Source organism: Pan paniscus, chromosome 7 (assembly GCF_029289425.2).
Source record: "Pan paniscus chromosome 7, NHGRI_mPanPan1-v2.0_pri, whole genome shotgun sequence".
Taxonomy (NCBI): Eukaryota; Metazoa; Chordata; class Mammalia; order Primates; family Hominidae; genus Pan; species Pan paniscus.
Window position 1 is genome coordinate 115,375,548 of NC_073256.2, and position 27,820 is coordinate 115,403,367.

Here is a 27,820-nt window from a genome sequence, read left to right on the forward strand (position 1 = left end):
TCTTGTATTATGCTTCTGTATGGAATGCAAAGAATATTATCAAAACTTCACACACTCTATGTAGGTTTTATCAACTGAAGTCAATCCCATGAAGTCACAAAGAACAGTGAACTCCAGGAAAGGCTTTTTGCTTTAAAAAGCAGCCTCACAGGTGTTTGAGAGGCAAGGGCAAGCCAAGCTTATTAGCAGCAGTCAAGCACTTAGTTGCCATCGGCTGTTCTCGGGGGCTTAGCAATAAGTCCTGTCGGTCAGCATACAAAGTAAGGAAAAAAGAGACACTGGCCTAACTCCCTCTCTGCTAGGAAGGTGTGTAGGACATGATGAGGTCTGAAGTGCATCAAAGGTACGGTAAGTATAGACAAAGAATGTTGTAGAATGAAGAGGTTTCAAACTCAGTACTCCAAACTTTTCCTTTAGCCCCAAGGAACACCACAGCCACATATAGATTCAGTGTGTTTAGTTTCTGGAGGACAGGGGTGGTTTTTTCTTTTTTTTCCCTTGGCAGCAGAGATCTTCTCTATCGGCACTCTAAAAAATGAAACACTCCACCAAGGGAACAGCAGGATCCAATGATTCATTCAAACAATATTACAAATAAAAGGAATGCTTGGGGATAATAAAGAAAAGAGGATTCGGTGCTTTTACATATTGAACACCCTGCCAAGTGCTCTAAACTTAAAATTACAGTAAGCGCACTAAAGCTGGCTGATATCTCAAGTGCATCAACTAGTCTATAGGGAAATGGCTTAATTCTGAACTATCTCTGTGCCAATGGGCTTATGTAATAAGGAACAACAGCATAGGGCAATTCCATTTCTGAAAGCTGGAAATACGCTCCCTTAAGTAAAATGAAATAATCTTTCTGAGTGGTTAATTGATGAATATGGGCTCTCATTCTGCCCTCAAGAGGGCAGATAGAGGGTACTGAGGAGCTTACAGGGAAGACCAACACCTATTCTAATGCCCTTTTCCTCTCGCTTCCCTGTCCCACCCCAAAGTTCTACTCACAAGAGACTAAAGAAGACATATTTTTACATAGGTCAGAATTCCTCAAAACTGTGGCCTTATGTAGCATCATGGTGAAAACTCCCTATCGCCCTTTGCTTCTGACTTCATATCTTACTTTCCAAGGCCGAATTCTTTCATTGTCTTCTCTTCACCAGATTCCCAACATTATCAATTCTGGCTCCTAGAAGTGTGCTATGGCAAACTAATTTGCAAGCATTAAGGGTGGAAGTGGAATCACAATTAAAAAAAAAAAAAAAGACTGCAGCTGGGTGCTGTGGCTCACACCTGTAATCCTAGCACTTTGGGAGGCCGAGGTGGCCTTGCTTGAGCTCAGGAGTTCGAGATCAGCCTGGGCAACATAGTGAGGCCTTGTCTCTTAAAAAATAATAAATAAAATAAGGCCGGGCATGGTGGCTCACGTCTGTAATCCCAGCACTTTGGGAGGCCGAGGCAGGCAGATCACCTGAGGTGGGGAGTTCGAGACCAGCCTGGCCAACATGGAGAAACCCCACCTCTACTAAAAATACAAAATTAGCTGGGCGTAGTGGCGCATGCCTGTAATCCCAGCTACTCGGGAGGCTGAGGCAGGAGAATCGCTTGAACCCAGGAGGCGGAGGTTGCAGTGAGCCAAGATCGCACCATTGCACTCCAACCTGGGCAACAAGAGCGAAACTCTGTCTCAAAAAAAGAGAAAAAAAACAAAAATAAATAAAATTAAAATTAAAAAGACAAATTCACACTGAGCCATCTGGCTTTGATGATGTTAAAAAAAAAAAACCCCAAAATATTTGTCTTGACAGAATATGTTAAATGAGTTCTACAAATTTACAAGTCAGGGTTTTAACATACTTGACAGAAATGGGAAAAAACCCAAAACCTTTTATATTTCAGAAGCCAAAATTTTACGTGGATAAATCAAGTTATATTTAAATGTAAATAAAAATAGACAATTCTTCATCTTCCTTAATTTGAGATTTACTAGAAGAAATGACACAGAGAATGGAAGCCCTGGAAAATCGCCTGAGATACAGATGAAGATTAGAAATCGCGACACATTTGTAGTCATTGTATCACGGATTACAATGAACGCAGTGCAGAGCCCCAAAGCTCAGGCTATTGTTAAATCAATAATGTTGTGAAGTAAAACAAACAGTACTGAGAAAGCTGGTTTGCCACAGAACAAAGACAAGAAGTATACACTAACTTGTATAAATTTATCTAGGAAAAAAATCCTTCAGAATTCTAAGATGAATTTACCAGGTGAGAATGAATAAGCTATGCAAGGTATTTTGTAATATACTGTGGGCACAACTTGCTTCTGCCTCATCCTGCCTTAGTGTGCAATCTCATTTGACTATACGATAAAGTTTGCACAGTCTTACTTCTGTAGAACACTGGCCATACGAAATGCTGTTTTTTTTGTATTGGACTTTACCTTGATATATGTATATGGATGTATGCATAAAATCATAGGACATATGTACTTGTGGAACAAGTTGGATTTTTTATACAATATTAAAATTCACCACTTCAGAGAATGGTATTCAGTGCAAAAATTCTTAGTTTAACTTTAAATGGGAGATATGTATGTATGAGAAATGGCCAATATGCCTATGAAAAAAATGCTGAATCTCATTAGTAATCAGGAAAATGCAGGTTAAAACAATACCATTTTTCACCCATCAGCTTAACAAAAATGAGTATATTTTTTAACAAGTGTTGGTAAGGATGTGGAAATGTGAGGTTCTTGTAGTGAGAATGCAAATGGCACTCTTTGTAGAGTAAGTCTGTTGACATCTCATAAAACTGAAAATGCACACAACCCTGTAAATCTAGCAACTGCACTCAGTTGATTTCAGCCCATACATACAAAGAGACCTGCATAAGAACGTTACTAGACTTTGTAAAAGCAAAAAATAAGGAACAACTTAAACATCATCAGAAGGGGAACTGATAAACTCTGGTGTAATCCATACCACAGAAATACAACACCGCATGTACAGGAATGTGCTACATCTATACAAATAAATGGTCAAACTCAAAACAAAGATGACTTTAAAAAGAATGACAAAATGTTTAGCATACCATTCCTGAAAATTAAAAAAACAAGATAAAAAATGTCACGGTGAAACCCCGTCTCTACTAAAAAATACAAAAAATTAGCCGGGTGTGGTGGCGGGCGCCTGTAGTCCCAGTTACTCGGGAGGTTGAGGCAGGAGAATGGCATGAACCCAGGAGGCAGAGCTTGTAGTGAACCAAGATCGGGCCACTGCACTCCAGCCTGGGGACACAGCGAGACTCCGTCTCAAAAAAATAAATAAAAGAAAAACCTAGATGGGTACCCCACTACACACCGAGGCTGTTATATACCCCATTGCCCCTAGACTACAAACCTGTACATCATGTTACTAAATACGGTAGACAACTGTAAAACAATGGTAAGTGTTCTATCTAAACACAGAAAAGGAATTTTCAGCCTTATTATAATCTTATGGGATCACTGTTGTATATGCAGCCCATCACTGACCAAACGTCATTATGAGGTGCATGACTATCAGTTCTGGCATTGCTGCCAAGGTGGCTCAATTCTACTTTACTCTCTGTTGTGTTCAGGCTCCACCTAGCGGCTCAAAAGACTGCCTCCTCCTTTTTAGCAATTAAATACCTTTCAACCTAACATTTTATCTCTCTGCCATGAGAATATATATATATATATATTTTTTAGCTATTAAACACATTTCTCCTGGGGGAAGAAAAACCTCATGGCAAAAAAAAAAGCCTCCAACCAATGCATTAAAATCTACAGATTAATCCAAGATATTTAACTTGAAGATTGTCTAAAATATTATTTCTCCATTTTGCTTGTTTTTGCCACTTGTAAATCTCAGTGTAAGAGTTCTGCATTCCATTTTCATCACTTATTGGATTTAATCTGCAAAATAAGGCTAATAATAATATTGAGTGGTCAGAGGATTAAATGAGTTAACATATACACTATTTTGTAAGGTACCTAAAACTTTTATTATTTATTTTTTGAGATGGAGTCTTGCTCTTTCACCCAGGCTAGAGTGCAGTGGCATGACCTTGGCTCACTGCAACCTCCGCCTCCTGGGTTCAAGCAATTCTCCTGCCTCAGCCTCCGAGTAGCTGGGATTACAGGCAACTGCCACCACGCCTGGCTAACTTTTGCGTTTTTAGTAGAGGAGGGGCTTCACCATGTGGCCAGGCTGGTCTTGAACTCCTGACCTCAAGTGATCAGTCAGCCTCAGCCTCCCAAAGGGCTGGCGTGAGCCAACACACCCGACCATATTATTTATTTTTAGAGACAGGGTCTTGCTCTGTCATCCAGGCTAGAGTGCAGTGGCACCACGATAGCTCACTGTAACCTCAACCTCTTGGGTTCAAGCAATCCTCCTGCCTCAGCCACCTGAGTAGCTGGCACCATAGGCCTGTGCCACCACAATGGGCTAATGTTTTTAACTTTTTTTGTAGAGATGGGGTCTCATTATGTTGCCCAGGCTGGTCTCAAACTCCTGGCCTTAAGTGATCCTCCTGCCTCAGCCTCCAGAAGTGCTGAGATTACAGGCATAAACCACAGTGCTGGACCCTAAAACATTTTAAATGCTCAGTATTAACTATTATATTTTTACTCTTTAGCAGCCAAGAGTATTGGACACAAAGATGGTGCTGAGCTAAGTGTATGTTGAGTAAATGAAAAGACAAATTCTTTGCTGACCTGAGAAAAGTAATCTGGTAGATTCCCACCCCTAAACTATCTTTTGAAGCAAACAGGCAGTAGTAAATTAAATAACGGTAAATGCATAAGAAATTTAAGAACTACTATTAACAAAATTCTGAACTAGAAAGTCCCAAGTGTATCAATAAGAGAATTAAGTAAATGTTTAAGCCCTAGTAGTCATTATCCACTCTAATTGTTGATAAGTGACACAAAGTTGAATACCTTGAGTCCCTGTCCTGTAGCACCTTAGAGAGAGGTAATCAATGCCATAAAAAAAGGTTCTAAGGTAACTCAGAAGCACCTGTTTTAGACTGGGTGCTAGGCTTACCCTCAGAACAAGCACAGGTAAGCCCAGAAAAGGGAGGAGTGGGGGAAGGAAACCAGATTCCACTGCAGGTGAAGGGAGCAGCAAGTCTAAGGAGTAGTTAGTTGGTAGTTGGAAGACAGGGGATGGAAAACTTTTCCATGACACAGATTATATTATCTTCCAGACGACCCAACTATTAATAGTTATATTCATAATCAGCCTAAAATTTGGTTTCTTCTCTACATTCCTTTTGCTCCTGCCACCATCCCATACCAACCGCAATTCTTAACACACTCTACAATATCCAACCTCTTCTTTGAGATTTCTATTTCCATATCTAAGAGTTCAGTAGAGGTATGGAGTAAATCCAATTGGCTGCAATTTCCTACAATCCCCTGAATATTAGAGCTACCCAAACACACTGCTTTCATTATAATCAGAAAAGAACATTTTAAATGTCACCTTACACTTTCCCAGATCTTCCTGGCCAGTGTCACTTTCTCTCTGACAGCGGTTTAAGAGCACTTAATCAAAAGTAACATAGGCCAGAATAAGTAAGGAATGTTTCCTGTCTACTAGCTTTAAACTTCTTGTCTCTCTGAACTTTCTTGCTGAAAGAAAGAATAGTTGTGACTGCACAAAAAGAACATATAATGAAAAGGCAAAAACCAAATATAGCATATTATCAACTACATAGACGGCCCTAGAAATCATAAATTTTCTAAAAAACCATCATTCCAAAATGCCTGCAGCCAAAACACCACAACAGAACCCACGCAAAGAAAGGGTACACCAACATCTGCAATATTGTATTCTTTAGGTCACCACCCCCTGAGAAATTAAATTCGAGCTAGTCAACCTGGAGGAAAAACTAACCCAAATAGTGTGAAAAGTCACTATTTGGGACATGTGGGAAAAACTGACCAAGTAGATAAGCACACAAACTACCTTAACCATGAGATTGAAACATTTTGAACTATGGAAACAAACTAACACTATTAGAGACCAGTAGTCAGACCAAGTAATTCTTATCAAAGATTCAAATATTTTATATCACTTTGGCCACACGGGTCTCTGGATATGTAAACATGAACACCTTAGAACACTTAAAATCTTTCATATATTCAGTAACTCTTAACCAGGAGAGAAGCTAGTTTAAAAATGTGGTGACATTTGGGGGTGATTACAATGACATGGAAGGAAAACCAAGAATGAAAAATACCTGCAGAATCCACAGCCCTCCACAACAAAGAACTGTCCCATTACACAATGTCAGTAGTGCTCCCAAATTGAGAAATACTGAGTAAATGAACTGGTAAAACCATTAAAAACCAGACTCTCCAAAGTATTAATATATCCACAACCTCAGATTAACTTCGGACACGAACTAAAATCATGAGCTATTCCCTTGAAAAAAACTCCTAACCCCTGACTATCAAATTGGGAACATGACCCACCCAGGGCTGTTATATAGCTATTATGAGCTGGGGTCCTCTGACTCCAAGTGCAGTAAATGCTTGATTTTCTGCATACTATTTAGAAGGCATCCTCATTTACTGTCTCACTCATCTACCATCAAAACTTGCCTGAAAGAGGGGAGGGAGAAAAGGAGCAAGGAGATTGAGTCTAAAATCCAAAAGACATTCTTTTCTGACACTTCTGTGGCCTCCCTCCCTCAAAGCCCAGCTGACTACATAGGGCATACCTTACTAGCACTATTCAACTCTGTAAATTAGTATCTAACTAAATCATTATTTCCCCCTCATTAATTCTTTCGAATGTTCCAAAAGATATTAACATATGAAGGATTCCCTGGGACATACTCTCGGCGGATGCAGTATAGTTTCCAAAAATGTGAATACTTAACGTACTTCACAGTACATCTTTTAAGTGTATGATATAAAACATACTCGGGCAAACATGGACTTAACTATTGATGATCTGGGATTACTCAGAAATCATCCAAGTGCACCAACCACTTAACTTAGGAAAGATTATTCATTAAAGTAAAACTTTTCTTAACCTATGACAGCATTTTGGATGGGGAAACATTTCAGTTAATCTTTTTTAGCTACTCAGATTTGGTAAATTGCAATTCTGGGTATTTAACCTTGTTGCCTCCTAAGCATACTAGAATATAAAATGCAAACAATGTCCTGAGAATGGAATTACAAAACTTGAGCTTTCTAAACATCTAGTACTAGAAAGGAACCCAGTGCACTCCCTTTACAAAAACTGGGCCAGGAGCAGTGGCTCACGCCTGTAATCCCAGCACTTTCAGAGGCTGAGGCCGGGGGATCACGAGGTCAGGAGATCATGACCATCCTGGCCAACATGGTGAAACTCCGTCTCTACTAAAAATACAAAAAAAAAAAAAAAAAAATTAGCCAGGCGTGGTGGTGCGCACCTGTAGTCCCTGTTACTCAGGAGGCTGAGGCAGGAGAATCGCTTGAACCTGGGAGGCGGAGGCTACAGTGAGCCAAGATTGCACCACTGCACTCCAAGCTGGGCGACAGAGCAAGGCTGTCTCCAAAAAAAAAGAACAACAACAACAACAAAACCCTGGAAAACAGAAATCAGGATATGTAACTCTTTTTTTTTTGAGACAGAGTCTTGCTCTGTCGCCCAGGCTGGAGTGCAGTGGCACGATCTCGGCTCATTGCAAGCTCTGTAGCTGGGACTACAGGCACCCGCCACCACGCCCGGCTAATTTTTTTTGTACTTTTAGTAGAGATGGGGTTTCACTGCGTTAGCCAGGATGGTCTCGATCTCCCGACCTCATGATCCGCCTGCCTCGGCCTCCCAAAGGGCTGGAATTACAGGCGTGAGCCACCACACCCGGCCCAGGATGTGTAACTCTTTACTGAAAAGTCTTGCCACCACATCTGCCTCATCCTCTCTAATCCAACCTTCAGGAAATTGTATTGAAACAAAAATAGAGAAAAATACTGAAATAGATACAATGTTTTTAAAACAAGCAAATTTTATTAAAGGAAAATTTTGCAGGTTTAAGGTTTGCAGGTGAAATTTTGTAGGTGAAAAGGTTTACTTTTCACCAGTCTGTTCTGGCATGCTTCTAATGATGTCAGAGTCACCTAAAAAAAAAAACAAAAAAACAAAACAAAACAAAAAAAAAAACAGTAATTTTACAATTCATTTAATAGCAACTGGTACCATAAAATTTCTCTACCTTTGGTTATCCCTTCTGTAGACAATGGTCTGCAAATTAGCACTGACTTTTTGCAAAAGTTATCACATTAGCTGTACTGTCATTTTTCTTAAGGTTGACCAAAGATAACCTAGAATCACAGCCATTATATAATCACATAAAATGATCATATAATAAAATTGGTTTATCACCAGCATTTATAAAACCAGACCTAGGGAAAGAACTAGGTTTGGGGACACATGCATGGTCTTAATATAGCGAATGTTTAGCCTGTCCTGACTATTACAAAATCAGAACAGCGAGAATATTCGCAGTATTCTATGAATCAAAGATTTAAAATTGGAAAACAGAATGATGTAGATTTTTCGGCACTTTTTTTTTTCTCAAGCTAATTTTACATGTCTGTTCTCAAGAAGCAAGAATTACTTTCTTCTGTTTTGCCAGATTATTCTCTCCTTATAATTTCACCTTTTACCAAATCTATAAGTCATTATTTCATAGGTACTTCATCAAATGAAATTCATTATCTGACAGTAAAAATTTTAACTTATAATAAAGCCAATTATAATGTATTGGCATTCATTACCAATTCTCTACAAAATACAACTACATGATATGCCTTGCTAGATCCATATTCTATCTGAATTTAGGAACCAAAGACATTTGCGTAGTAAGAAATACTTGTCCAGACATTACATTAGAAAGGCAAAAAAAAAAAAGACTTTATGATTTAAAAAGCATACCTGGATCAATGATAGCCAGTGTGCACACTCTGTAGTATTTTCCGCATGCTGTGCCCAGTTCAATATTATTGCCACTGTAGTGATGGACACCAGTTTTAGCCAACATAGCATAGTACTCTATTTCAGATTTCCTTTGGGAACCAAAAAGGGCAAATAAATAAATGCGATACCAAGTGACTGACAGACTAAATGTTACTACTTCTTTTACTAGTGTTAATGTTGTTAAGGCCTTCAAAAAGTAACAAAATCACATATTACTCTTAAAAACATCATATTCATTATCCAATACAAACCAACATTTGTATGTATCCCTTACAAGTGAAGGGGCAACCAGCAAATATCTAATCAACCCCTACTATGTTTAAGACAGTATCAATACTCACGGAAGAGGATAAGATGCAAATAAACGAAAGCAAAGCATTATTTAGCATTAGTAAGGACCACATACTTTATATTTCCATGACAATCTCTAAAGTAGGTATTATGTACTTTTTTTTTTTTTGAGATGGAATCTCATTCTGTTGCTCAGGCGGATCGTGCAGTGGCACGATCTCAGCTCACTGCAACTTCCACCTCCCGAGTTCAAGTGATTCTCCTGCCTCAGCCTCTCAAGTACCTGGGATTACAGGCGTGCACCACCACACCCAGCTAATTTTTTATATTTTTGGTAGACGGGGTTTCACCATGTTGGCCAGGCTGGTCTCGAACTCCTGACCTCAAGGGATCCGCCCGCCTCAGCCTCCCAAAGTGCTGGGATTACAGGTGTGAGCCACGGCACACAGCCCTATTCTTTTTTTTTTTTAATCTAATGAAACTGAGCCACAGAATAGTAAGTGGAGGATCCAGAATCTAAACCTTTAAAAGATAAGCCATTTCTATCACTATCCCCTCAGTGCCCAGAATTCCAGATGGGAAGTGATACCGTTTTAGAGTTAAAATTTCTGGCCTCACGCTGTAATCCCAGCACTTTGGGAGGCCGGATCACTTGAAGTCAGGAGCGTCAGACCAGCCTGGCCAACATGGTGAAACCTTGTCTCTACTAAAAATACAAAATTTCAGCGTCAATTTAGTAGATACTAATGGTTTTAGGAATCGGAAAGGAGTCCTATACTATCTTGCCACTCAATTATGTGGATCCACATACCAGCAATAGTGCTACAATGTATTAGTTAAAAAAGCACCTCAAGCCGGGCACGGTAGCTCACACCTGTAATCTCAGCAGTTTGGGAGGCCGAGGTGGGTGGATCACCTAAGGTCAGGAGTCCGAGACCAGCCTGGCCAGCATGGCGAAACCCCATCTCTACTAAAAATACAAAAATTAGCCAGGCATGGTGGCAGGTGCCTGTAATCCCAGCTACTCGGGAGGGTGAGGCAGAATTGCTTGAACCTGGGAGGCGGAGGTTGCAGTGAGCTTAGATTGTGCCATTGCACTCCAGCCGGGGTGACAAAAGCAAAACTCTGTCTTAAAAAAAATAAAATAATAAACGGCACCTCGGGCCCCATCCCAAATCCAATGAAATCAGAACTTGCATTTTAACATCACCCATGTGACTCCTTTGCACAGTCATGTTTCAGAAGCACTACTATAGAAGACAGGCTTTAAAGAAAGTTTCAAAGAATGGTTAGGGAAAAGCCCAACCCATGGGACGAGACAGAAAGGGCCCTCCAGGCTTTGACAGTAATTACAGACACCCTATATAAAATGCTGTAAGCAGCTTATGCATCACCACAGAAAATTTGGTCACATAGCTTATACTCTGCAAGGTCCAAGTTTGTTTGGCTTATTTACAACACCCCCTAAGTTCAATTTCAAAACAGTGAGTCAAGCATAAATCTTGACTCAGAACTGATTTAGCGGGCTAAACTAGGTGATTCTATGATAGCCTGCAACTCCATAGCCCAGCCTCAACTTTTCTTACCTAGTTTTTTGACACTAAAACAAGTTCACACAATGAAGCATCCTTAAAGCACCTCAAAGCTAAAAGAACCAAAAAAGCAGGACACAAAATACATGGAAAAAACAAATAATGTGTCTGTGTTTCCATTAAACCTCGATGTTCTGTTTTCAATCCTGCCACACACACATTTCTCCTCCAAAAATAAGCTCGCAGAAGGGGAGCACATGATTTGGGGGTGGGTGGGGGAGACGGGAATGAAGGGCCAAACACCACAATCGCTACCGTAATTATCCTGCCAAGTGTTCGAGTTCATGGTACTCAGATTACAAGTTTACACTCCTGTATATTCGTTCACGATGAATTCGCGGTAGGCGAAGCCCGTCCAGTTTCTTCGATTACCTCAAAGCTGGGCAGTTGTTAGCGAGAATGACCAATTTCGCTTTGCCTTGTCTGATCATCTTCAGAGTCTGCTTGTACCCCAGGACGTACTTCCCACTTTTCATAACGAGTTGGAGCCTAGAGTTGATCGACTCCAGCGACTTTTTCTACAAAGCAAACATTAAATACGGACCTAAGGGCCTCGCCTGCAACCGCCTCAAAACCGGACCCAGCTTTTTGAAGCCGAGCCCCTTAAACTTCCGAAGTCGAGGACCCCAAGTCATTGAGAGAGCCACTGGGATTCCTTCTGGGGCCCTCCAAATGCCAGCAGGCATGCTGTCACCCCCGTGGGCTCACATCTGCCCGCCCTGGCCGAGACATCTCTCCACGTGAATCGTCTTCCGGGCCTGGCCCGCCTCACTCACCGTCTTCTTTGCGGCCACCATCTTCCTGCCTTAGGTGCGGGACGGCCCCCAACCTAGAAGAGACAGAGAACAGGACAGGAAGTTTAGGATCCGGAGTTACAAATGGCAACCCGCAAAGCTCCCCGCGCTGCCTAAACCTCGGTCGGTAGGAGCCCACTCACCAACAGCAGCCGCTAAGATGGCCGGGGAACGAGAAAAGAAAGACTTCCCACAATGCAAAGCTCTTCAGGGCCGAGCCGGAACTGCGGGACCGGAAGCGGAAACAGATCGCAAGCAGAAGGGGCGGAGCAAAAGCGGAGGGCAGCTGCCGGTTGCTATTGGTACCGCTAGCTAGAATGGCTGCGGGGGCAGTACGCGGCTGCTCATACCTTTAATCCCAGCACTTTCGGAGGTTGAGGCGGGAAGATCTGTTGCGTCCAGCTCAAGGCCAGCCTGGACAACATAGACCACCCGTCTCTACAAAAAAATAAAAAAGAAATTAGCCGGGCGTGGTGGCGCGCTCCAGTAGTCCTAGCTACTCCCAGCTACGCCGGAGGCTGAGGCGGGAGAGTCGCTTGAGCTCGGTAGGTCGAGGCTGCAGTGAGCCATGATCGCGCCACTGCACCCAGCCTGGGCGACAGAGTGAGACTCTGTCTCAAAGAAGGAAAAGAATGACGGCGGGGGTGTTCGCTTCCCCCTCTGCGGGCCTTTAAGCCTCGCGGCGTTGTGTTGCTGTTCTGCTGCGAGCTGCGGTCTAACTAATCGAGGCGCTTAGAACCCGAAGGGAGTTCGAAAAGCCGACTGAAGGTGAGGTGGGAGGGTCGATGAGAAGAGGTTGCGGCGGCTGCGACCACGGTCTCAATGCCGCTGAATTCATCTTTGCCCTGAGGCGCGGCTCTTGGAGAGCCTTGTGGGTGACTCCGATGCGCCGCAGCACCCGCATTTACTCTCCGCTTGGTAGAAGCAGCTGTGTCCTCACCCCTGCGGTCACCCAAGTTACCTGTCCCCTGGAGAACGGTGACGCCCTGCTCGAGTTTCCCAAAACTCGCCTTTTGGGACTGTGTTAGCGTGAACTTGTGAGCCGAGTTTGCACTGAGAGCGCGATAAACAGGTCTAATTTTTTTAAAGTATTTTTGCTGTTAACGTTGGATCTTGGTATAAATGTCCAGAGACAGACCACTGAAGATATTAGGCGCTGAAAATCCCCACCTAATCAATCAGACCAGTGGGTAAGCTATATGAGGGAAACCTCTTCCCCTCCTTAATTAAGCCTCACCAAAAAACGCGTGCTGTACCAGGAATCATTTACATATATTTATTTAATACTCACAAAAGTCCCATGAGATAGTAACCTTTTTATTGTCCATTTTACATATCTAGGGCTATTGTCAGAGCTAGGACCAGAGCCCAGGTAACTTAGGTCTCTTCACAATTAAAGTTGATTCAGGCCGAATGCGGTGACTCACGCCTGTAATCCCAACATTTTGGAAGTCCGAGGTGAGCGGATCACCTGAAGTCAGGAGTTCGAGACCAGTCTGGTCAACATGGTGAAACCCCGCCTCTACTAAAAATACAAAAAGTAGCCAGGTGTGGTGGCTCCTGCCTGCAATCCCAGCTACTTGGGAGGCTGAAGCAGGAGAATCGCTTGAACCTGGGAGGCAAAGGTAGCAGTGGGCTGAGATCGGGCCACTGCACTCCAGCCTGGGCGACAAAGCGAGACTCCCTCTCAAAAAAAGTAATAAGGCTGGGCACGGTGGCTCACGCTTGTAATCCCAACACTGGGAGGCCGAGGCGGGAGGATCACGAGGTCAAAAAAGATCGAGACCATCTTGGCCAACATGGTGAAACCCTGTGTCTACTAAAAATACAAAAATTAGCTGGGTTTGGTGGCGCGTGCCTGTAGTCCCAGCTACTTGGGAGGGTGAGGCAGGAGAATCACTTGAACCCAGGAGGTGGAGGTTGCAGTGAGCAGAGATCACGTCACTGCACTCCAGCCTGGTGACAGAGCGAGACTCCGTCTCAAAAAATAGTATAATTACTATTATACTTTATTATCATACTATTAATTATTATTATAATTAATAATAAAATATATTTTAAAATAATAAAAATAACATTCTTTCAAGGGTGTGCCCCTCTTTGATGAGAAATTAACCAAGTTGAATTAGATTGTCATAGTACTTGCTTTAATATTTAGTCATAAATTACTTAACACTGCAAATCCAGATATCTGCCTTCCTCTATTACTCTAGTTGTATAAACAAACTCTTTTTGTTTTTTACTGATTTTAGAACTAACAGATAACTACTTCTCTGACTTCACGAAACTGAGACCTGGAGAAGTTGTGGTGCTGCTACCTGATAGAGTAAAGGTTGAAACACCAGTCAGCCTTTTAATCCTGTGTTATTTTTTTTTCCTGATCCACATTTCATTTGTGGTTGTCATCCTATTATAAAAGTTGAATCCTCAGGCCGGGCGCTGTGGCTTACGCCTGTAATCCCAGCACTTTGGGAGGCCGAGGCGGGCGGATCACGAGGTCAGGAGATCGAGACCATCCTGGCTAACACGGTGAAACCCCATCTCCGCTAAAAATACAAAAAAATTAGCTGGGCGTGGTGGCGGGCGCCTGTAGTCCCAGCTACTCGGGAGGCTGAGGCGAGAGAATGGCGTGAACCCGGGCCCGGAGCTTGCAATGAGCCGAGATCGCGGCACTGCCTCCAACCTGGGTGACAGAGCGAGACTCTGTTTCAAAAAAAAAAAAGTTGAATCCTCAAGAGCATTTTCTATTACAATTCACCCCACGTACCATTTGGAAATGTTTAGAGTCTGCCATTCACATTAGACATTCAGACGTGAATCTTTTTTTTCCATTATCATCAAACATTTTTCTTAGACACTTGATATGCAAAGAACTACACCCTACCTTCAGGAGGCTAATAGTCATGTTGAGAAGGCAAGACCTATAAAGACAATTAGTACAACTCTTAACTGCCATATGAAGTCGTCATTAACAGATGTTAAATGTTCATTCATTCCACAAACAGTACCATGTGCCATCACGTACCTTAACCCCCTGGTCATATAAGATTCCTTCAGAAACCTTGCTGTCTATTGTCTGAAGGAAGGTATAAGCAAATAGCATAATGTGTTTATTTAACAAATATATATGATGAATTCATCCTCACTCCAGGCACTAAGAATATACAAAGACATGGTGACTGTTCTTAAAGAGGCTACTATCTAGCTAGGCCTTAAAGAAGACTAATATAGGAATAATTAGTTTTGTATAGACTTTCATGTACTTTTCACAAACCTTAACTCATGGTTACAATAACCTCATAGGCATTGTTATCCTTATTTTACAAGGGCTAAGATTAGAGACAAAAGTTGTTAAATTATTTAGTAAAGGTTAGACAGGTAAGCTGAGATTTGAAGTCAAGCACTTTGCAGGATTAACTGAAATCAAGGAGGGGATGCATTCTAGTCAGAAGAGCAGAAGCAAAGCTAAAAGGTGCTCACTTCAGCAGCACGTATACTGAAAATTAGAACGATGCAGAGAAGTTAGCATGACCCCTGTGCAGTGATGACACACAAATTCGTGGGAAAAAAAAAAAAAAGCTAAAAGGAGACAAGAGTGGTTACAATTTGGCTGGAATATAGCATTCATGAGAAGGAAGGAGAAAAAAAGAATACAAAAGAAAAGTGGAATGTTAAAGCTTTAAATGTTACAAGTGTAAGTTTGCTTTAGAGTGGAATTATAAGAAATTTTATGCTCAAATTTTGCTGCCTTTTCTAACCTTTTCCCAGAAATTTATTTAAATCCCTGGAGATTCCTTGTCCATTACTGAATAGCCTTTGGGAGAACCTCTCTGAATGGAAGAGGTATGTTGATCAGTGATGCCATTGGGACCTGAAAACAGTGAAGGCTCTAAAATAGCCACCACGGCCAGGCACGGTGGCTCACGCCTGTAATCCCAGCACTTTGGGAGGACGAGACAGGCGGATCACGAGGCCAGGAGATCAAGAACATCCTGGCTAACATGGTGAAACCCTGTCTCTACTAAAAATACAAAAAAATTAGCCAGGCGTGGTGGCGGGCGCCTGTAGTCCCAGCAACTTGGGAGGCTGAGGCAGGAGAATGGTGTGAACCTGGAAGGCGGATCTCTCATTGAGCAGAGGTCGCACCACTTGCACTCCAGCCTGGGCAACAGAGCAAGACTCCATCTAAAAAAAAAAAAATTAAATAGCCACCAGGAAAATTAAAGTTAGGTATAAAATAGGTTAAGAAAAAGGCGCTCTCGAAGGACAGATTGACAGTGTGTCAAAACAGAAAGAACATACCTATATAAGCATTTCGTATGAGGATATACAAGATGACAGTGGCTTCCTCAGGAAAATGGGATTGGAGGTTGGAAGGAGGTAGAGAAGCACTTTTTAATTATATTCCCTTCTGTGCTATTTGAGTCTTTTGGCCCAGTGATTCAACTTTTAGGAATTTATCCTACAGAAGCAGTCACAGAGTTGCTGAAAGACATGGGAACAAGAGTATTTATTTCAGCTTTATTTATTCATTTTTTGAGACCGAATCTCCCCCTGTTGCCCAGGCTGGAGTGGTGTGGCATGATCTCGGCTCACTGCAACCTCCGCTTCCTGGGTTCAAGTGATTCTCCTGCCCAGCTAATTTTTGCATTTTTAGTAGAGACAGGGTTTCGCCATGTTGACCAGGCTGGTCTCAAACTCCTGGGCCCAAGCAATCCACCCGCCTTGGCCTCCCAAACTGCTGGGATTACAGGCGTGGGCCACCGTGCCTGGGCAGCATTATTTATAATAGCAAAAAATTAGAAACATCAAATGCTCATCATTCTTAATATACAGTCATGCACTGCATAATGTTTTGGTCAGTCATGGACCACATATACAACAGTAGTCCCATAAGATTATAATACATTATTTTTACTGTACCTCTTCTGTGTTTAGATACACAAATACCACTGTGTTACTGTTGTCTACAGGCACAGTAACACGCTGTACAGATTTGTAGCCTAGGAGCAACAGGCTATACCATATAGCCTAGGTGTGTAGTAGGCTATATACCATCTAGGTTTGTGCAAGTACACTCTGATGTTCAAACAACAATGAAATCGCCTAACAATGTAGTTTTCAGAATGAATCCTTGTCATTAAGTGATGAATGACTATATATTTGTATAGGCATAGAAAAAAGTCTAGAAAACTATATATTTGTATAGGCATAGAAAAAAGTCTGGAAAAGTCAGATAACAAAACAGAGAGAGATGAGAAGAGTGAGCGACGAGGAAGGGACCTTTACTTTTTCTTTAGGTTTTTTTAGTACTGCTTGAATTATTTTACAGTAAGCATTAATTATTGTTACATAAAAACTTCCTTTTTAATATTAATAATAAAGTGTTCTTTTGCAATAAATGTCTCATGAAACATCAATTACACCTCAATGTAGTTCTTCTCAAAGTCTGGCTCTCAGATCACCTGCATCAAAATCAATGATTCAAACTCCTGGACCCCACCTAGGCCTATGGAAGAAATCTCTGGGTGTGGGTCCTGGGAATCTGAGTTTAACAGTCATCCTAGATGATTATTATAATTACTAAAATTTGAGAATTAGAGACCTAAAGAATGCGATAGCCAAATTGGTTCTGAGACATGCCTGCTTAGATAGAGGTATAAAGTAAACAGTAATGATCCCTTGTATTGAGTGTTCTTTCTTTTTTTTTTAATTTATTTTTATTTTTTTTAGTATTTATTGATCATTCTTGGGTGTTTCTCGGAGAGGGGGACTTGGCAGGGTCATAGGACAACAGTGGAGGGAAGGTCAGCAGATAAACATGTGAACAAAGGTCTGGTTTTCCTAGGCAGAGGACCCTGCCGCCTTCCGCAGTGTTTGTGTCCCTCGGTACTTGAGATTAGGGAGTGGTGATGACTCTTAACGAGTATGCTGCCTTCAAGCATCTGTTTAACAAAGCACATCTTGCACCGCCCTTAATCCATTTAACCCTGAGTGAACACAGCACATGTTTCAGAGAGCACGGGGTTGGGGGTAAGGTTATAGATTAACAGCATCCCAAGGCAGAAGAATTTTTCTTAGTACAGAACAAAATGGAGTCTCCTATGTCTACTTCTTTCTACACAGACACAGTAACAATCTGATCTCTCTTTCTTTTCCCCACATTTCCCCCTTTTCTATTCGACAAAACCGCCATCGTCACCATGGCCCGTTCTCAATGAGCTGTTGGGTACACCTCCCAGACGGGGTGGCGGCTGGGCAGAGGGGCTCCTCACTTCCCTGACGGGGCGGCCGGGCAGAGGCGCCCCCCCACCTCCCAGACTGGGTGGCGGCCGGGCGGAGGCGCCCCCCACCTCCCGGACGGGGCGGCTGACCGGGCGGGGGCTGCCCCCCACCTCCGGGACGGGGCGTCTGGCTGGCCGGGGGCTGCCCCCCACCTCCCGGACGGGGCGGCTGGCCGGGTGGGGGCTGCCCCCCACCTCCCGGACGGGGCAGCTGCCGGGCGGAGGGGCTCCTCACTTCCCAGATGGGGCTGCTGCCAGGCGGAGGGGCTCCTCACTTCCCAGACGGGGCGGCTGCCGGGCGGAGGAGCTCCTCACTTCTCAGACGGGGCGGCTGGGCAGAGACGCTCCTCACCTCCCAGACGGGGTGGCGGCTGGGCAGAGACGCTCCTCAGTTCCCAGATGGGGTCGCGGCCGGGCAGAGGCGCTCCTCACATCCCAGACGGGGCGGCAGGGCAGAGGCGCTCTCCACATCCCAGACGATGGGCGGCCAGGCAGAGACGCTCCTCACTTCCTAGACGGGGTGGCGGCCGGGCAGAGGCTACAATCTCCGCACTTTGGGAGGCCAAGGCAGGCGGCTGGGAGGTGGAGGTTGTAGCGAGCCAAGATCACGCCACTGCACTCCAGCCTGGGCAACATTGAGCACTGAGTGAGCGAGACTCTGTCTGCAATCCTGGCACCTCGGGAGGCGGAGGCGGGCAGATCACTCGTGGTCAGGAGCTGGAGACCAGCCGGGCCAACACGGCGAAACCCCGTCTCCACCAACAAATACAAAAACCAGTCAGGCATGGAGGCTCACGCCTGCAATCCCAGGCACTCTGCAGACTGAGGCAGGAGAATCAGGCAGGGAGGTTGCAGTGAGCCGAGATGGCGGCAGTAGAGACCAGCCTCTGCTCGGCATCAGAGGGAGACCGTGGAAAGTGGGAGAAGGAGAGGGGGAGGGGGAGGGGTGTTCTACCTTCAAAGCTTTTTTTTTTGAGACAGTCTTGCTCTGTCACCCAGGCTGGAGTACAATGGTGACATCTTGGCTCACTGCAACCTCCACCTCCCGGGTTCAAGCAATTCTCTTGCCTCAGCCTCCCAAGTGGCTGGGATTACAGGCACCCGCCACCACGCCCAGCTAATTTTTTGTATTTTTAATAGAGACAATTTTTTGCCATGTTGGCCAGGCTGGTCTCGAGCTCCTGACCGCGTGATCCACCCGCCTCAGCCTCCCAAAGTGCTGGGATTACAGGCGTGAGCCACCACGCCCAGCCTTTTTTTTTTTTTTTCCTTTCTATTTTTTATTTTTTTTTTGAGACAGGGTCTTGCTCTGTCACCCAGGCTGGAGTACAGTGGCACAGTCACAGTTCACTGCAACAACCTCCCTGGCTCAAGGGATCTTCCCACCTCAGCTTCTGAGTAGCTGGGACTACAGATGTGTGCTGTCATGCCTAGCTTATATATATATTTATCTCTCATATATATTTATTTATTATAGAGACAGGTTTCACTATTGCCCAAGCTGGTCTTGAACTCCTAGGCTCAAGCGATCTTCCCATCTTGGCCTCCCAAACTGCTGGGATTACAAGAACTTGCCTCAAAGCATTTGTTTTATTTATTTTTTGAGACCAAATCTCACTGTCATCCAGGCTGGAGTGCAGTGGCACAGTCACAGCAACCCCGACCTCCTAGGCTCAAGCAATTCTCCTGCATCAGTCTCCAGAGTAGCTGGGACCACAAGTACATGCCACCATGCCCAGTTAACTTTTAAATTATTTCTAGAGATGAGAGCTCACCATGTTGCCCAGGCTGGTCTTGAACTCCTGGCCCCAATTGAACCTCCTGCTTAAACCTCCCAAAGTACTAGGGTTATAGATGTTAGCTGCTGTGCCAAAGTTTTTATTTATTAATTTAGGGGAGGAGATAGAAGGAGAGGAGAGAAAGGAGCACAAAGCTTTTTTTTGTTTTTTTTTTTCTTTTTTGAGACAGGGCCTTGCTCTGTTACCCAGGCTGGAGTACAGTGGCAGTGATCTTCACCCACTGCAGCCTCCGCCTCCCGGGTTCAAGCGATTCTCCCACCTCAGCCTCCCTAGTAGCTGAGACTACAAGCACCAGACACCATGCCCGGCTAATTTTTGTATTTAGTAATCAGGATAGTTGCTGTCCCTGTTTTAGAGAATAAATGATTAAAGTGCATGAGGTAACTTTTCTGAGGCACTTTTCTTTATATGATACCAAGTATCCCATCCCAATTATGTGCTATGGTTTGAATATTTGTGTTCCTTCCAAAATTTATAGCTTGAAACCTAATCCCCCAATGCGAGTGTTAGCAGGTGGAGCCTTTAAGAGATAATTAAGTCATGAGGGCAGAGCCTTGATGAATGGATTAATGCCATAAAAAGGGCCATGAGAAGGTTCATAGTCTCTTTTGCCCTTCTGCCTTGTGAAGATGAAGTATTCATACCTCCAGAGGATGCCGCATTCCAGGCACCATCTTAGAATAAGAATCACCAAACCTGCTGGCACCTGGATATTGAGCTTCCCAGCCTCCAGAACTGTGAGCCAATAAATTTCTGTTTATAAATTAACCAGTCTCAAGTGTTCTGTTAAAGCAGCAGGAAAAGACTAAGATACTACGTGTCCTCACTATACTTTAAAGAAAGGACTTAGTTGCTTTCTCCCAAGGATCTTACCATGATTTTGTACTGGAAACCAGTGAAGCCCAAAGCACTCATTTTGTGTCTGAATCATGACCACAAAATGGGAATGCCTCCTAGGGAATCTTAACTGAATCCACTCTACCTCTCTTTGGAGACAGACTTGGGGCCTTGGTTTCTCTTTCTGTCTTTTTTTTTTTTTTAAAGATGGAGTTCTCATTTTGTTGCCCAGGCTGGTTTCGAACTCTTCCTGAAGCAGTCCTCCTGCCTCAGCCTCCCACAGTTCTGGGATTACAAGTGTGACCCACTGTGCCTGGTTAACATTTCTCTTTCATACCTGCATGACTTTGAGCAATTTTTAAAATCTCTGCGGCCAGGTGCGGTGGCTCACACCTGTAATCCCAGCACTTTGGGAGGCCGAGGTTGGTGGATCACCTAAGGTCAAGAGTTCAAGACCAGCTTGGCCAGCATGGTGAAACCCAGTCTCTACCAAAAACACAAAAATTAGCCGGGCATGGTGGTGCACGCCTGTAATCCCAGCTACTTGGGAGTCTGAGGCAGGAGAATCGCTCAAACCCGGGAGGCGGAGGTTGCAGTGAGGTGAGATCATGCTGCTGCACTCCAACCTGGGTGACAGAGTGAGACTCTATCTCAAAAAAAAAAAAAAAAACAAAAAACTCTGTAAGCCCCAGTGTCCTCATCAATAAAACTGGATAAAATAGGATAGGCCAGGCGCAGTCGCTCATGCCTGTAATCCCAGCTCTTTGGGAGGCAGAGGTGGGTGGATCACTTGAAGTCAGGAGTTCGAGACCAGCCTGACCAACATGGTGAAACCCCATCTCTACTAAAAATACAAATAATAGCTGGGCATGCTGGCATGCGCCTGTAATCCCAGCTACTCAGGAGGCTGAGGCAGGAGAATCGCTTGAACCCAGGAAGCAGAGACTGTAGTGAGCTGAGATCGTGCCACTGCACTCCAGCCTGGGCAACAGAGTGAGACTCTGTCTCAAAAGCAAACAAAAAAACTGGATAAAAGAAAGATGTGTACCTCATAGTATTGTTGTGAGGATCACAGTAAATATTATAGCGCCGATCACAGGGCCCTGTACAGGAAAACCAGGCAGTGGATATTCCTCAATCTCACTCCTACCACCACATCACCGCAACCCACACATACCTTCTGCAGTTAATCACAACAGAACAAAACCTATACTCTAGAGGGAGAAACACTTGCAATGCAAAAAAGACAGCCAAATTTCTTTGGTTCATGAATATTTTGTAAATATTTCCACACACATACTTATTAGAGCAGGGGCTGGCAAACTTTTTGTTGAGAACAAAATAGTAAATATTTTAGGTCTTTAGGTCCATATGGTCTCTGTGACTACTCAGTTCTGCAGCTGTAGCACAAAAGCAGCCATAGACAATATGTAAAGGAATGGGCACGAATGTGTTCCAATAAAACTTTATTCACAAAATCAGGCAGTGGCTGAATCTGGCATGCAGACTATGAGAAGATTACTATTATAAAACATAACTACTTTTAAGTCATATAGAGAATACCCTTATTCTAAAGAGATGTACATTGACATATTTGGGTGAAATATCATGATTTCTTCCATTTATTTTCAAGCAGTTCAAATAAAAATTTATGTAGATAGGCAGGTAGAACAAATGCAGCAAAATGTTAATTGTTGAATTTAGGTGGAGGGTATATGAGTGCTCATTTTACTGTTCAACTTTTTGTAAATTTAAAAACCTTCATACCAAAAAGTTGGGAAATGTGTATGTTTTAAGAAAGGACTTTGCCATCTAGATGTTATTTTTTCTGATGCTAGGCTAGCATTTCAGAGTGACTTTGAAAGAATACCAACAGGTAAATGTTGGACAGAATTAACACAAGGCCCTCCTTTGGTTTTCCTTCACCAAAATGGCTGCTCCAAGTTTCTGAGAACTCTGTATGCACGTGAAATTATTGTGCTTCTGGCTTTTACTTGCTATGAGAATTAAAAGTGACAAGGCTGCATTTGCTGTTGGAGCAAGTGCTAACAAGTTCATCTGATTTGTATTGGCCCATCTACTTATTGTCAAGCAGTGAAAACTATCATATTCATTGTCATCTAATATTTAGTGTTCAGATTAGGAAGCAGCCTATTAGTGATTTGGAACTTAATTTGCCTAACTCAACCTTCATATTCTTACCAGTCATCCTGGACATTAAACATGCTCACAAAGATCAAGAGAGGGAAGGACAATGAATCCAAGTGAGAGGACCTTGTAAACTCAGTGAAAGCTCTTGGCCTTACAGCTAACTAAAACATACATAGGCTGGGCACGGTGGCTCATGCCTGTAATCCTAGCACTTTGGGAGGCCAAAGTGGGAGGATCACTTGAGCCCAGGATTTTGAGACCAGCTTGGGCAACATAGTGAGACTCCATCTCTATTAAAAAAAAATTCTTTTTAATTACCCAGGCATGGTGGCTGGCATGTGCCTGTGGTCTCAGCTATGCTGAAGGCTGAGGTGGGAGGATCGCTTGAGCACAGGAGGTCAAGACTACAGTGAGCCGTGATTGTGCCACTGCACTGCAGCCTAGGCAACAAAGCAAGACCCTGTCTCAAAAACAAACGAACAAAACCCACGAAACATTAAAACATATATACACCTATTCAGAATTCTGAATAGGGGACAAGAGGGAATGAAGGTTACCTATTCATCTCTACCATTTCTGCCTCCACAATAATACGGAATCTGAAATATTTCTTCAATATTTCTTTCTGTTCAGACTAGGAGTGCTCTAGACTCTTAACAGTTTTGTTTTCTGGCCTTCACACTCTACATATCCTGCTGGACTTGGTTAAAAATAGGCCAGATAATGCTTTCTCCCATTTTTTTCTAAAATGTTTTTTAATCCAAGGAAGCATATGCTTTTTATATTCTGGGGTACAGAGAGCTCACAGTACTTTATTCACTATTTTACTGTGGAGAAGTGACACTTCTGGAAAGTAAAACGGTATCTAAAAAGGTTGGTTTTTTGGTTGATTTACATTTCTTAGAGTCAGTTTTTGAAATTTTAATATAACTGATATTCCTGTGTGTCTTTGTCCACAAAAGTATGAAGTTTTACGTATCATTTGCAATGATTTGAAAAGTCTACAATGTACTTTTGTCCTTAATAAATCCGGGAAGCACAAGCTAAGACATCACATGTTTTTTTCTTTTAATCAGAATAATATTAATGTAACACTGCATGTCATGCTGATCAGAAAATATCACTGATTACTTAATGGAGAAATATAAATGCAATTTTGTGATAAAATCAAAACATAAGTATGTGGAAGAAAAATGATAAAAGGAGTCCTTGGAGGTGAAAAGATTTATGAATTACTGTCTGAGATATTTTCAGCTATAAAAATCACAGTATCAGGCCAGGCTAGGTGGCTCACGCCTGTAATCCCAGCACTTTGGGAGGCCAAGGCAGATGGATCACTTGAGCCCAGGAGTTCAAAACTAGCCTGGGCAAGATGGCAAAACTCCATCTCTATTAAAAATACAAAAACTTAGCCAGGTGAGGTGGCCCATGCCTGTAGTCCCAGCTACTCAGGATGCTGAGGTGGGAGAATCACCTGAGCCCGGGAAGTCGAGGCTGTGGTGAGCTGTGATCATGCCACTGCACTCCAACCTGGGCAACAGGAGTGAGACCCTGTCTCAAAAATAATATTAATAATAATTTTTATTTTTTTGAGACGGAGTCTCACTCTGTTGCCCAGGCTGGAGTGCAGTGGCGTGATCTTGGCTCATTACAAGCTCCGCCTCCTGGGGTCACGCCATTCTCCTGCCTCAGCCTCCCAAGTAGCTGGGACTACAGGCATCCGCCACCATGCCCGGCTGATTTTTTTTGTATTTTTAGTACAGACGGGGTTTCACCGTGTTATCCAGGATGGTCTCGATCTCCTGACCTCGTGACCCGCCTGCCTCAGCCTCCCAAAGTACTGAGATTACAGGCGTGAGCCACCGTGCCTGGCCAAATTTTAATCACAGTATCAGTTATGACCTGGTATTAAGCTAGTCATCAAATAAGACTAAAGGAATAAGACAGGACAGGTAATTGTTGAGAAAGCAGTCAGGAAAAGGGGAGGTGGTATAAGTATGTGTATTAGTTTGGAGACTTGTAAGCAGCAGAAACAAAGTAGCTTAACTAAGCAGAAAGGAAATTTACTTTGTAGTTCAACAGGCACAGTGGCTCATGCCTGTAATCCTAGCACTTTGAGAGGCCTAGGAGGGAGGATCACGTGAGCTCAGGAGTAGTTTGAGACCAGCCTGGGCAACATGGTGAAACCTCGCCTCTACCAAAAAAAATTACAAAAGTTAGCCAGGCATGATGGCATACCTGTAGTCTTAGCTACTTGGGAGGCTGAAGTGGGAGGATGGCTTGAGCCCGGGAGGTGGAGGTTGAGTCAGCCGAGATTGCGCCACTGTGCTCCAGCCTGGGTGACAGAGCCAGATCCTGTTTCAAAAACAAAAACAGACAAAACCAAAACCAAAACAAACAAACAAACAAAGAAACAAACAAAAACACAAATGAACAAGAAGCCAGATCTGCATATACAGGTCATGAGAGAAGCAGCACAAGTTATTAGTCACTGATTCAGAGCACACCATGCAAACTGCAGGGTGGCACCTCAGTCTTACCTTGTCTGGTACTATAATTGAGTGTTGTTGTTTTTTTGACAGAGTCTCGCTATGTCACCCAGGCTGGAGTGCAGTGGCGTGATCTCGGCTCACTGCAACCTCTGCCTCCCAGGTTCAAGCGATTCTACTGCCTCAGCCTCCCGAGTAGCTGGGATTACAGACATGTACCACCACTCCTGGCTAATTTTTGTATTTTTAGTAGAGATGGGGGTCTCGCCATGTTGGCCAGGCTGGTCTTGAACTCCTGGCCTCAAGTGATCTGTCTGCCTCAACCTCCCAAAGTACTGGGATTACAGTCATGAGCCTGGCCAATTTTTTTTTTTTTTTTTTTTTTTTTTTGAGATGGAGTTTCACTCTTATTACCCAGGCTGGAGTGCAATGGTGCGATCTTAGCTCACTGCAACCTCCACCTTCCGGGTTCAAGTGATTCTCCTGCCTCAGCCTCCTGAGTAGCTGGGATTACAGGTGTGCAGCACCACGCTCAGCTAATTTTTTGTATTTTTAGTAGAGACGGGGTTTCACCATGTTAGGCAGGCTGGTCTCCAACTTCTGACCTCCAGTGATCCACCCGCCTCTGCCTCCCAAAGTGCTGGGATTACAGGCGTGAGCCACCGTGCCTGGCCCTGGCCAAATGTTCAATGTGCCATTCCACCATTGTATATGTTTGGCTGCTTCTGGATGATGAAGTAAATGGAAAGACCAGTAAATCACACAGAAATTAACCTATTGCCTTACTTGTCTCACAATACCTTACTCACAATAAAATGAGTTCCTTGATAAGATACAGTACGGTCGTCCATCAGTATCTGTGGGGGATTCGTTCCAAGGCCCCCTCCCCTAGGATACCAAAATCCATGAATGCACAAGTCCCTTAATGTAAAATGGTGTGGTATTTGTATATATTTTATGCACACTCTCCTGTGTACTTTAAATCATCTCTAGATTACTTATAATACCTAATATAATGTAAATGCTATCCAAATGGTTGTTATACTGTATTGTTTTTTATTTGTATTTTTTATTGTTGTATTGTTATTTTTATTGTTTTTTTCTGAATTATTTTGATCCGCAGTTGGTTGAATCGGTAGATGTGGAGCCTGCAAATATGAAGGGCCAGCTGTACTGAATGTACCATCTTGGTGGTATGCACACTATTGGGTGACGCTGGCAGAGGCATGATAGGCAGGAAAAGCAAATCTGATGCAGTGTCCATTACAGTAAAGATCATCTGCTGTCCTCTCAAAGTATGGTACCATTTCAGCTTCTTGCTGCTGCTGGCAAATTAGGCACTTAGCCAGGTAAACCTTGGTAAGAGGAAGAGCATAGTGTTGAGCCCAGAATTATGGTTGTTCACCTAATTATAAAATGCTTCCTCTGAAGAAAATAGAAGATACCATGGCTTGGCTGACAAATTACCCTTAAGGAAAAGTGAGAGATCCCAGGGAACTCCTAAAAGATAATTGACAGGGAAAAGTGGGGTACTTAACTGGGCTCAATAAGCCCTGGTTTAACATGAAAGTATTAAGATTCAGAGAATTTTAAATTACATATTGATATTTAATCTGTGAGGTTATTGCATTTCTCTTTTCGGAAGAATGGAGTTTTTCGAAATTCCACTATCTAATAAAATGAAATGTGATTTTAATTTTAAAATGCGCCATCAGAAGTAGAAGCCTGCTGTGAACTGAATTGTGTCCCCCTGCCCGCAACCCGAATTCATATATTGGAGTCCTAACCCCAATGTGACTGGGTTTTTAGGAGGTAACTAAGGTTAAATGAGGTCATAAGGGCCCGACCCTAAGGCAATAGGACTGTGGCCTAATAAGTGTAAGAGAATAAGTATAAGAAAGAGAGAGAGAGGCCAGGCGTGGTGGCTCATGTTTGTAATCCCAGCACTTTGGGAGGCTGAGGCAGGTAGATCACCTGAGGTCAGGAGTTCAAGACCAGCCTGGCCAACATGGTGAAACCCTGTCTCTACTAAAATACAAAAATTAGGTGGACATGGTGGCCCACACCTGTAATCCCAGCCACTCGGGAAGCTGAGGCAAGAGAATCACTTGAACCCTGGAGGTGAAGGTTGCAGTGAGCCGAGATTGTGCCACTGCACTCCAGCCTGGGTAACAGAGGGAGACTCTGTCTCAAAAAAAAAAAAAAAAAAAAAAAAAAAAAGAGAGATCTTCCATGTGAGAACAGAGCCAGAAGGTGGCTGTCTGCAAAGCCAGGAAAAGGGGCCTCATCAGGAACTGAATTGACCCCCATCTTGATCTTGGACTTCCCAGCCTCCAGAACTGTGAGAAATAAACTTCTGTTGTTTAAGCCACCCAGTCTATGGAATTTAGTTATGGAAGTCCAAGCTGACTAATACAGGGCCTTTTGTAAGCATTTACATAAGACACAAATACTCCCCAAATCTAGACTCACTCTGAAAGGTCCATCTAATTCCTTTCCCCTAAACTCCTTGTGCCAATCCTGTAATCTTGTTCCTTCCACGTCTGTAACCATACGGCCAAATCATTAGCCACTT

General features: G+C 43.3%; 2 protein-coding genes and 2 non-coding genes across 5 annotated transcripts in view; 2 read left to right on the forward strand and 2 right to left on the reverse strand.

The window, feature by feature from the left end:
- Positions 1 to 2,546, forward strand: part of MATN2 (matrilin 2) — a 168,007-nt gene extending 165,461 nt beyond the window's left edge. For both annotated transcript variants that reach the window (XM_034966399.2, XM_034966398.3), the window contains exon 19: positions 1,988 to 2,546. In XM_034966399.2, coding sequence (XP_034822290.2) covers positions 1,988 to 2,043 — 56 coding nt within the window. In that variant the 3' untranslated portion in view covers positions 2,044 to 2,546. The remainder of the gene's footprint in view (positions 1 to 1,987) is intronic.
- Positions 2,547 to 8,019: 5,473 nt separating this feature from the next.
- On the reverse strand, positions 8,020 to 13,339 carry RPL30 (ribosomal protein L30). The gene is made up of 5 exons (XM_034966403.3): positions 11,829 to 13,339; positions 11,668 to 11,720; positions 11,264 to 11,409; positions 8,967 to 9,097; positions 8,020 to 8,149 (listed from the first exon to the last, which is right to left on the reverse strand). Exons 2-5 carry the CDS (start codon positions 11,686 to 11,688, stop codon positions 8,100 to 8,102), a joined length of 348 nt encoding a protein of 115 aa, XP_034822294.1. The 5' UTR covers positions 11,689 to 11,720; positions 11,829 to 13,339; the 3' UTR covers positions 8,020 to 8,099.
- Positions 8,406 to 8,537, reverse strand: LOC112440753 (small nucleolar RNA SNORA72). Its single transcript, XR_003028767.1, has one exon. It is a non-coding gene; the product is annotated as a small nucleolar RNA SNORA72 (small nucleolar RNA).
- A 1,818-nt stretch (positions 13,340 to 15,157) lies between the features above and the next one.
- Positions 15,158 to 15,266, forward strand: LOC112440739 (U6 spliceosomal RNA). Its single transcript, XR_003028754.3, has one exon. It is a non-coding gene; the product is annotated as a U6 spliceosomal RNA (small nuclear RNA).
- The last annotated feature ends 12,554 nt before the right edge of the window (positions 15,267 to 27,820 follow it).

Excerpts from the sequence above, each read along its gene's own strand:
- RPL30 (XM_034966403.3), bottom strand. The coding sequence starts at position 11,688 with ATGGTGGCCGCAAAGAAGACG. Across the intron at positions 11,410-11,667 it reads TGGTGGCCGCAAAGAAGACG|AAAAAGTCGCTGGAGTCGAT; the intron begins GTGAGTGAGGCG and ends TTTGCTTTGTAG. Across the intron at positions 9,098-11,263 it reads AACAACTGCCCAGCTTTGAG|GAAATCTGAAATAGAGTACT; the intron begins GTAATCGAAGAA and ends TGGTTCCCAAAG.